Source organism: Pseudochaenichthys georgianus, chromosome 11 (assembly GCF_902827115.2).
Source record: "Pseudochaenichthys georgianus chromosome 11, fPseGeo1.2, whole genome shotgun sequence".
NCBI lineage: Eukaryota > Metazoa > Chordata > Actinopteri > Perciformes > Channichthyidae > Pseudochaenichthys > Pseudochaenichthys georgianus.
In genome coordinates, this window is record NC_047513.1 from 30,121,340 (window position 1) to 30,133,007 (window position 11,668).

The 11,668-nt window shown below is 41.6% G+C and overlaps 1 protein-coding gene across 2 annotated transcripts in view; it reads right to left on the minus strand.

Annotated features, from left to right (window-relative positions):
* fndc5b (fibronectin type III domain containing 5b) overlaps positions 1–3,167 on the minus strand; it is a 27,607-nt gene extending 24,440 nt beyond the window's left edge. For both annotated transcript variants that reach the window (XM_034094817.1, XM_034094816.1), the window contains exon 1: positions 2,789–3,167. In XM_034094817.1, the coding sequence (XP_033950708.1) occupies positions 2,789–2,861 (73 nt within the window). In that variant the 5' untranslated portion in view covers positions 2,862–3,167. The remainder of the gene's footprint in view (positions 1–2,788) is intronic.
* Between the last annotated feature and the right edge of the window lie 8,501 nt (positions 3,168–11,668).

An 11,668-nucleotide genomic window follows, 5' to 3' on the forward strand; every position in this document is an offset into this window, starting at 1 on the left:
AGTGGCTCATTTGAAATCAAAAGGGAGAGCAAATCCCATGCACAGAAATTAAAGATTGTCAATAAATGAATACTATATTGATATTGAGATATAAGATATCAACCTGTATTTTGGGATATTGTAATATGGCATACATGTTGTCTTTTCCCCGTTGTAAACACTGCTTACATTAAAGTGATTAAGTTTTCTAATATGTATAATTCATCTTTACTCACTAAGTCATTAATCATATTTTTATTATCCTTATTTATATTTATCTATCAAAAAAATCATTTTGTGAATATGTTATGAAAGCACAAATACCTACAATATCGTGGCAATATCGTTGTCCATGTATATGGTAAAAAATATCATGATATTTGATGAAGACCTAACAGAAATATATTTTTAGACTTTGCTAACGTTAGCCGCTAAAGACTCCTGGCTTTTACATTTAGGCCTAACGCTTTTTATTTATAAATGTTACCGTCTCCTCTCCATTAAAGAGTCTGTGTCTCAGTGTGATGCCACTATGCTCCTCTGCCTCCCCTCCTCTCTGTTTACCCGCCAGATTACACAAGCAGGAACTGCAGTCCTTTTGCAAATTAGATTGTCATATTGTCGCACTTCTGCAAATATTGAACACGCGGCCTCCGACATCTGTTCCCAGACTCAAATAATGGCATTACAGGAAGAAGAATGTACACTGTGTGTCGATGCCCAACGCTAACGCAGTCACAGCAGAGAAAGCTGGACCGTTACATGGTGTTGGCAAATGTCATGTTTTAGTAGGGGGCCGAACTCTTTCCGTTGGGCTCTCGAAGGCGGTGTTTGTGATGCAGAGTATGTGTGTGATGCATTGCTATGACTCCCTGTTTGACTAGCTTATATCTCCCAGCACTTGCACACACCCACAGGAACAAGCAGAGAGGGGTTCCCATCCATTCTTAAGGCAATTTGCTGCCAAAGAGCTGCAGAATCTCCCAAGACTACATTTCATCTCCAGTTTCAGGAAGCCAAAAATCAAATCTGTGGAGGTGAGATAAATCCCACGTGATCTTATCGCCAGGATTTGGGTTTTTCAAAGGCCTATCTGTCATCTCTCAGCTTATCAGCGGGACGCGGTGCAACCAAGGTCTTACGAAGGGGATGAATGCTCTTCTTGCTGTAAGACGCTGCAGGTAAAAGTTATGCATGAAAGATAGACGAGGAACCACATCCACCACGCATGACATACCATGATCAGATCTGTGCTGTATTTAGGGATCTGAATGGGAAGAGCTCATCCTCGTTCAATCCAATACTGCGTCGTATTGCTTCAGGGCTTTGGTGGTGGTTGAAGCTGAGGGATTTTGGACGAGGCAACACACAGATTGTTGTCTTGATACATCGAGAAGGTGACAGCTTTAAATGTCTTGTTTTCCAACCAAGAGTCTGAGAGCCAAGTATATTAAATGATGTAAGGCTAATGCTGGATTATACGCTTTTATATACTTTATTTTCTTATCCTATGATAGACTTGGCCCTGATCATTTTTACGTTGAGTAATCGTACGACCTTTTTACAGTACACAATATTTCTTACGTTATCTGCTTTTCGTACGATATATTAGACATAACTTTGTTAAATTCTACATTCTTTTGAATATGTTGACATTGCAATTCCAATTTAAGAAGTATATTGTTTAGAGTTAGGGTTAGGTGTACCTGGATCATTATGCTAAGTATCATAAGTGGCATAAAAAGGTCAAGAAATAATTTTATCGTAATTATTGCTGGGACATAATTAACATGAAAGGCCTGTAGGTTCTATATCCAGTGCTCAGGCCTGTGTCCTGAGCACTGGATCTGAGTCCTGGACTTCGAGTCGTGGCTGAACCTGTCTCTGCGGTCCTGCCAGACTCTCACCACACTACTTCACTGATGGCTCCCACCAGATAGCTGACATCCTCGTGGATTCATCTTCTTATTACAGACACATGCATTTCCAAACATCTGGACTACCTATGTTGCAAATGTATTATCTTTTCAATTTACACACGGCATCTATTGCACGTCTGTCCGTCCTGGGAGAGGGATCCCTCCTCTGCTGCTCTCCCTGAGGTTTCTCCCATGTTCCCTTTAAACTGTGGGTTTTCTCTGGAAGTGTTTCCTTGTACGATGTGAGGGTCTAAAGACAGAGGGTCTAAGGACAGAGGGTCTAAGGACAGAGGGTGTCGTATTGTCATACTGATATTATGTACACACTGTGTAGTCCACGGAGACGAATGTAACATTTGTGATATTGGGCTATATAAATAAACATTGATTGATTGATTGATTGATTGATTGATTGATTGATTGATTGATTGATTTTTCAGACAATCAAAACAAATCAATAAAGCAAAAAAACAACATATTTGTTCACCTTTGTGTAGTTTTAACACCCTATTATCTTTATTTAAGTGCACATTTGCCAGTGTATTCAATTATTTCAAGAACTTTCATCAACCAATCACAGTGAGGGCTACAACAAAGATGGTTTATCAAAATGACCAGTGTTTCCAGAAATATTCTCCAGAGGAGAACTTGCAAATAGCATATTAGCTTATAACTCATGACACAGATACTAACTTGTGTCAGCCATGTTTAGCCTTTGCAACGCTTATTGCCTTTAGCTGATGCAAATGTAGAAGCTGGCACATCCATAGCAATGTCACACATCAGCTGCACTTTACTGGATGCATGATCAGACAGCTGTGGTCATACACCAACACTCCACGGCAGCGTGTTGATCACAATGACGCCCATCAACCTGTGGTGAAACTCACCGGCATGAACGGAGGAGAGGAAGCCTAGCAGGAGCAGCAGCCCCGCCGCACATGATCCGGGTTTATCCTCCATCCTGCTGCTTCTTCTGGCGAGGCTTCACAGCCTGCGCGGCCCATTTATAACATCACATTTAACGGGAAGGAGCGAGCGAGCATCCCGGTGCCGGAGAGAGGACTTGTTGTTCCGGGGACGAGGCTCACCTGAACTTGGACGCTGCAGCAGAAGCGGAGCCAGAAGAGCAGGAGGAGGCGTGTGGAGAGAAAGGGGGAGCAAAGGTGGTGGTGTTGGTTTGTCTCGGAGAGCCTCCAGACTCACAGGCCGGCTACCGGTGACGGAGCGGCGGCGTGGAGAGGCTCAACTACCGGAGAGAGGTGAGAGGAGGCGTGCGCAAGTGCTGCAGAGAGTAACGTGCCGCCACAGCTCCTCTCTCTCTCTATCTTTCTCTCTCTCTCTCTCAAACACACGCACGCACGCACGCACACACACACACACACACACACACACACACACACACACACACACACACACACACACACCACACACACACACACACTATAAAGCTAGTGTGAGTTATGTTTATGTGTTGTATTTGTTGAAATTCTCTTTAAATCTAGACAATCAATATCACCAAAAAACAGAAAAAATGGAATCTAGACTGTAATACAACTCACCTACACTGTAAAACCCACTGAGTACTCAAAACTTTTGTGCACTGAAAAAATGGGAAACAGCAGGTCTTCGAATTTACTAAATGAAATTAGTGTAGCCTCTGCAACGCAATTTATTTATATTCTACGGAGCCCCCTAGGGGACATGGAGAAGAAAAAAAATAATAATTTGAACAAAAAAAAGTTTTGCGAGATCTCGAACAGTTCATCGATTTTACTTTGAGCTTGGCCTTAAATATAAAGATATAACATCAGTGCTTGGCAATAGGCACGGGTTTCACACATAGACTGTATAAAGGTTTCACATAAGTGAAGACACCTCAAGAGAACACTCAGAGCGAGGGGACATGCACGTTCCTCTGAGCTGAGTTGGGTCAGCTGAGACAGATTCGAATTTCGCGGATCAATAACTCATGAACATAACGTTGTAAACATACAAACAACATGACTTTACAATCATAGCAAGGTAGACAGAACAGTTCGATACGCGCCGTCATCCGAGCTAAACATCAATAATTGGTCACAACCCGCAGCTGGAGGAGGGAGAGGAGTGCTTAGGGACCGTCTACAAACTGCAACGGGGGTTTGCGAGATCTCGCCAAACTTTTTTTTTTTTTTTTTCAAATACATTTTTTTTTCTTCTCCATGTCCCCTAGGGGGCTCCGTAAGAACCAAAGGAAAGCCAGAATAAGGTGGACACATTAAATCCATTTCATTCAGCACTTTCTGTCTGGCCCTGACCAACATTTCACATGTCCTTGAGTCTGCAACTTAACCAGGATTCCTGATGTACATATGAACGACTGGCCCTCTATAATAAAACATGAACAATCTGCTCTATGAGAAGAAAACAAAGGTGTTTCCAAGATCACCAGGAAATGAGTCTACAGGGGTCATTTAGAATTGAGGTGCCATAACTGGTCAGTAAAATGGTCAAGATAGGGTCCTATGGTCAATTAAAATAAGCAATATACACTGTCGAGTCAATAAAGAGGACACAGTACATGTGGCCTGCAGTGTGGCAGAATGACGGTCGTTGGCCACACATATAGGGAAGAGCGCTGCCTAGGATTACAGATCGATGCACATTAACATTCCTAACAGAGGCCTCTTAATGTCTCTTTCATTTCAATTAGAAGAGCCCGAGGTGCCAGTCTCTTCCTCTCCTCCTCTTCACTGTCTTCAGATGGAGGTTATAAGAACCGTTTGGGATGACAGTCATATCTCTCTGCTCTGCCTCTGACAGTTTTATCACTTGACTCAGGTTCAGACGAGCACAGTCTCCTGCAGTGACCTCCAGCTCCTGCAGCTCCAGCATGACTTTGCCTTTTGCACCTATTGTGGGTCTCATCTGTTATTTCCATGGGTGGTGACGAGGACACATTTAAATATGTTCTGGAAACTTACTTCAGAGGTTAATGTATAAGGTGCAAGTATAAGAAGTTATACAGATTTGATATAGTTGTCAGTCTGGAGGATTGTTATTGCATCGCAAAATCACTCAATTTACAAAAGAAATCAGAAATCAGAAACAGGTTTATTAACAGGTAGGTTTACACGTACGAGGAATTTGACTAGGTGTCGTGGTGCAGAGTTTAGGAGCTCTTCCCTGGTGAAAGAGTTCGGTGTGCTGATATGTAAACACTGAATTAACGCACAAGACAAAACAGAGCGCACCAAAACACGGAAGCAGCCATCTGCGGCACCATCTTAGTTGTTACATTACATGTCACTTGTTAGACGCTTTTCTTACATACTCAATACTGTGGGAAATCCCCACAGGAGCAATTTGGGGTGAAGTGTCTCAGGGACACAACGACATGCTGACTGCAGTGGGGTTTGAACCTGTGATCCGAACATCAACGCACAACCCACTGCGCCACACGCCTCCCAGTTATGAGTTAAGACATTACCTCATTCCTGTGTCTGTCACGATCGCCCATTTCCACCAAAAAACATAGCTTTGAAATGTAAAAAAAATATCCTGTAAGTCATTATTAACCACAAACGTTCTTGAAATAATGACATAAAAGCTTAAAATAATGAGAAACTAAACCAAAAGAATGACTTATAATTCCTCAGTATCTCAAAACGGTCACAATAACACATTTGTATTATAAAAAAGGGCTTATGATCTCAAACTAACAATACACTTTTCATTTCAAGGAATTATGCTAAGAGTTACTTGATATTTTGAAATGCATTAGTTCAAAATATATGTTTATTGTTTTCCTGTTTCACTTTTTGCCTGGGAACAAAAACATCTGTTACTGATGAAGTTGTGTATTTCAATAATATAGCTTGTAGCTCTTGATCAGTTGTTACAAATACAAATAATTCCTTTGGTAAATTGCAAGATTGGTTGATGAAAACAAAACTGGCTCATTTAAAATGGCAACTTTTTTTTTTTGGAGTCTCTGTGTGTGTGAAATGTGATGGCCAAGGCGAAGTGCGGAGTTATCGAGAGAGAGACGAAAGTATAGAGAAAGTATCTAGTCTGTATGTATGTAATACAGTGTCAATATAGCTTGAAGAACGTGAATAAATGGAGGTTCTTCCCACGGCACCCGAACGCCTCGTTCCCCTCGAAATGTCTGGGCAGCTGGTTGCCGGCTGCCAACGAGCCAAGTCAGAAACCACCGGTGTGTATTCGAAACTACGGTTTCGGTGCCGAGATACCGTTAATAGTAAAAAGGTAACATCGGTAACACATTAACCTGATATTGAGCTATCAGTGTATGATATGTCTTCAATTACTCGACATGGGAGCTATTGCTGTACTCAATGGGTTGCTTTCCATAGGGAATTGAGATTTTGTACCTCTTTTCGGGAACATATTTCCAGAGGTGCTTTCTGTGTTGAAACTGAAGGAGTGCTGATGGGGTACAAACAGTACTGGAGTGGCCTTAATCCATCTGAAGCTGCAGGGGAAGGAGAGAGTCTGCAGAGGCTTTGAAGTGGCGTTATCGCTCACTTTTTCCTCAAGTCACTGCTAACCCCCAAACTGCCCCTGGTGCAGTTTCATTACACTTTATGCTTGTGTGTGTGTGCCGGGCAGAATATTTATGGTTGAGTCATGCAAATGAAGATGAAGGAGAATCCCGGGTGAAATGAGTTGAGGGAAATTCCATGGAGAAGTTTGAATAATGGAGCACTGGGATCAGACAGAAGAAGGACAAGACTCTTAGCTCTGAAAAGAAGACGTTTGAAAGAGAAGTGTCAAGAGTTTGATTAAGAGATAATGAAACATGTTTCAGTCCATTACCAAGTCCCCTCGATGCCAAACGGAACCCGTTCAACTCTGCGTGTTGGCACCTTCGCAATGTCACACAAAATCAAGCTTATGAAAACTGCCATCCTAAAATGTTGCTCCACCAAAAAGTACTATGTCAGGTTCAGGTTCGGGTTATGTACCCATAGGTAGATTCTGTTTGCAGAGAAAAAGACAAGGGTTCCATCCTGACACTAAAAACAAACAACAGACACATCTCTAATAAAGGACTAGTAAAAGTAAAGTATACCCTGCTCAACCAAATCTCAAAATATTTAAAAAACATTTTAAGAAGGAAAACACTATAAACATGAACATTCAAAATTCACAATTAAATAAATAAATAAAAATAGGCATCTGTGTGACGCTCCATGATGTGTTAATTTGTGCAATAGCTGCTGGGATAAAACTGTTTTATACCGCTTCGTTCTACTCCTTGGGACGAGTAACCTCCGAAGGAAGAAGCTTGAGTTCTGAGTGCAGAGGGTGGGAGTCATCGTCTAATATGGAGCTGGATAACCGCTGTAACTGCTTGAGGTACAGCGTCTCCAGGTTTAGCGGTGGCTCACCAATCAGTCTGCTGGACCGCTTTATGATCTGACTCAGAGAGGTTCTGCTCTTCAAAGTCAGGTTACCAAACCATGACATGAAAAAGACTAAGACTAAGACTTGTCAATGTTAACCCATAATACAATGTGAGCACATAATGTGTTCGACAAGCTGGTAGCAGATGGATCAATGTGTCGAAGAAACATCGGACGTAAACTCAGGAAGCAGTTGTTTAGTTCACACTATCAACCTTGGTTTCTTTTTACTAAGAATATTCCCCAACCTTAATTAATTTCTTAATGATAATGACGACGAAGTTCCACATTTTGTTTATTCCTTGTCCTCAACTTATTTGTTTTTGTGCCTGAACCGAACCATACCTTAACAATAATGTTGTTACATCAGAAAAATACTTCTTATTCTAGGGCAGGGGTGTCAAACTCAAGGCCCGGGGGCCAAATCCGGCCCGCCACCTCATTGTATGTGGCCCACAAGAGCTTACAAAGAATATAATACGTTTATTATAATGTTACGTGCCGCTTTACAGGAGCACGTTGCCCATAAACTACATGTCCCACAATGCATCTCATTTTGTGAGATGCGCACTGAAGAGACTTGAAACAATTACTTTCACTTATTTGCCCTAGACTTCTGCTTTCAGACGTAGTTAAGTTATTACCCTATCAGATAATAATCCAATGCAGAGGAAATATTGTTAAATAATACATTATATTATATATATTTATCTATGTATATTTATATAGTCTTAAAGTTACCACCGGCCCTTTGAGTGCAACCATAATTATAATGTGGCCTGCGATGAAATTGAGTTTGACACCCCTGTTCTAGGGGGTACGCACCCTGTCGATTAACTTGAAGGTCTTGGAGGTCAGCAGGTAACATTTCCTCTTGCCGTGGAAATTGATCTTGCTTGCATGTCCTCGAGAACATTTTCATCAACGTGTACAAACTAGTTGACACTTTCTCCATGGAGCTTTCATAGCCTCTGGAGTTTTGGGACTCTGGGACAGTCGCCTACTTTACCCTCCTTTCTTGCTTTCATGCATGTAGCATATAACAGGACATTGTCCATGTCCAACACCCGCTCATTGACTCAAAGTCCATTTATTTGAGGCAAGGGCTGACGCCTTGGTCGAGCTGGCAGGACGCCGATTTGTTATTTGGGAGTTTCTTACCATTCCTTAGATTTGTCTGAAGATTATGGTTTTGAACCTTACCGACAGAAATGTCTGAATCTCTTCAAAGTCCAGGAGGAAGTTTTTATTGACGACTCTGTGTAAATGATTCTGTGCCTCCACATTCAACTTACCGGTACATTACAGTCTTAAGATTAAAAAACACGTTAACAGTTTACCTGCAGTATTGCACAGTGCAGAGAGGAGAAAGGTGAATTGCTTTAGTCCCGTGAGATCGGCCATGAAATTGAATTGCGCCGCCAAGGATGAAAGGGCCAAATACCCAAGAATGAAAGTAGATGATGTCAGCAGGTTTTTGGTGGAGCAACATTTTAGGATGGCAGTTTTCATAAGCTTGATTTTGTGTGACATTGCGAAGGTGCCAACACGCAGAGTTGAACGGGTTCCGTTTGGCATCGAGGGGACTTGGTAATGGACTGAAACATGTTTCATTATCTCTTAATCAAACTCTTGACACTTCTCTTTCAAACGTCTTCTTTTCAGAGCTAAGAGTCTTGTCCTTCTTCTGTCCGATCCCAGTGCTCCATTATTCAAACTTCTCCATGGAATTTCCCTCAACTCATTTCACCCGGGATTCTCCTTCATCTTCATTTGCATGACTCAACCATAAATATTCTGCCCGGCACACACACACAAGCATAAAGTGTAATGAAACTGCACCAGGGGCAGTTTGGGGGTTAGCAGTGACTTGAGGAAAAGTGAGCGATAACGCCACTTCAAAGCCTCTGCAGACTCTCTCCTTCCCCTGCAGCTTCAGATGGATTAAGGCCACTCCAGTACTGTTTGTACCCCATCAGCACTCCTTCAGTTTCAACACAGAAAGCACCTCTGGAAATATGTTCCCGAAAAGAGGTACAAAATCTCAATTCCCTATGGAAAGCAACCCATTGAGTACAGCAATAGCTCCCATGTCGAGTAATTGAAGAAATATAATACACTGATAGCTCAATTTCAGGTTAATGTGTTACCGATGTTACCTTTTTACTATTAACGGTATCTCGGCACCGAAACCGTAGTTTCGAATACACACCGGTGGTTTCTGACTTGGCTCGTTGGCAGCCGGCAACCAGCTGCCCAGACATTTCGAGGGGAACGAGGCGTTCGGGTGCCGTGGGAAGAACCTCCATTTATTCACGTTCTTCAAGCTATATTGACACTGTATTACATACATACAGACTAGATACTTTCTCTATACTTTCGTCTCTCTCTCGATAACTCCGCACTTCGCCTTGGCCATCACATTTCACACACACAGAGACTCCAAAAAAAAAAAGTTGCCATTTTAAATGAGCCAGTTTTGTTTTCATCAACCAATCTTGCAATTTACCAAAGGAATTATTTGTATTTGTAACAACTGATCAAGAGCTACAAGCTATATTATTGAAATACACAACTTCATCAGTAACAGATGTTTTTGTTCCAGGCAAAAAGTGAAACAGGAAAACAATAAACATATATTTTGAACTAATGCATTTCAAAATATCAAGTAACTCTTAGCATAATTCCTTGAAATGAAAAGTGTATTGTTAGTTTGAGATCATAAGCCCTTTTTTATAATACAAATGTGTTATTGTGACCGTTTTGAGATACTGAGGAATTATAAGTCATTCTTTTGGTTTAGTTTCTCATTATTTTAAGCTTTTATGTCATTATTTCAAGAACGTTTGTGGTTAATAATGACTTCCAGGATATTTTTTTTACATTTCAAAGCTATGTTTGTTGGTGGAAATGGGCGATCGTGACAGACACAGGAATGAGGTAATGTCTTAACTCATAACTGGGAGGCGTGTGGCGCAGTGGGTTGTGCGTTGATGTTCGGATCACAGGTTCAAACCCCACTGCAGTCAGCATGTCGTTGTGTCCCTGAGACACTTCACCCCAAATTGCTCCTGTGGGGATTTCCCACAGTATTGAGTATGTAAGAAAAGCGTCTAACAAGTGACATGTAATGTAACAACTAAGATGGTGCCGCAGATGGCTGCTTCCGTGTTTTGGTGCGCTCTGTTTTGTCTTGTGCGTTTAATTCAGTGTTTACATATCAGCACACCGAACTCTTTCACCAGGGAAGAGCTCCTAAACTCTGCACCACGGACACCTAGTCAAATTCCTCGTACGTGTAAACCTACCTGTTAATAAACCTGTTTCTGATTTCTGATTTCTTTGTAAATTGAGTGATTTTGCGATGCAATAACAATCCTCCAGACTGACAACTATATCAAATCTGTATAACTTCTTATACTTGCACCTTATACATTAACCTCTGAAGTAAGTTTCCAGAACATATTTAAATGTGTCCTCGTCACCACCCATGGAAATAACAGATGAGACCCACAATAGGTGCAAAAGGCAAAGTCATGCTGGAGCTGCAGGAGCTGGAGGTCACTGCAGGAGACTGTGCTCGTCTGAACCTGAGTCAAGTGATAAAACTGTCAGAGGCAGAGCAGAGAGATATGACTGTCATCCCAAACGGTTCTTATAACCTCCATCTGAAGACAGTGAAGAGGAGGAGAGGAAGAGACTGGCACCTCGGGCTCTTCTAATTGAAATGAAAGAGACATTAAGAGGCCTCTGTTAGGAATGTTAATGTGCATCGATCTGTAATCCTAGGCAGCGCTCTTCCCTATATGTGTGGCCAACGACCGTCATTCTGCCACACTGCAGGCCACATGTACTGTGTCCTCTTTATTGACTCGACAGTGTATATTGCTTATTTTAATTGACCATAGGACCCTATCTTGACCATTTTACCGACCAGTTATGGCACCTCAATTCTAAATGACCCCTGTAGATTCATTTCCTGGTGATCTTGGAAACACCTTTGTTTTCTTCTTATAGAGCAGATTGTTCATGTTTTATTATAGAGGGCCAGTCGTTCATATGTACATCAGGAATCCTGGTTAAGTTGCAGACTCAAGGACATGTGAAATGTTGGTCAGGGCCAGACAGAAAGTGCTGAATGAAATGGATTTAATGTGTCCACCTTATTCTGGCTTTCCTTTGGTTCTTACGGAGCCCCCTAGGGGACATGGAGAAGAAAAAAAAAATTATTTGAAAAAAAAAAAATATATATATATAGCTTGTCGAACACATTATGTGCTCACATTGTATTATGGGTTAACATTGACAAGTCTTAGTCTTAGTCTTTTTCATGTCATGGTTTGGTAACCTGACTTT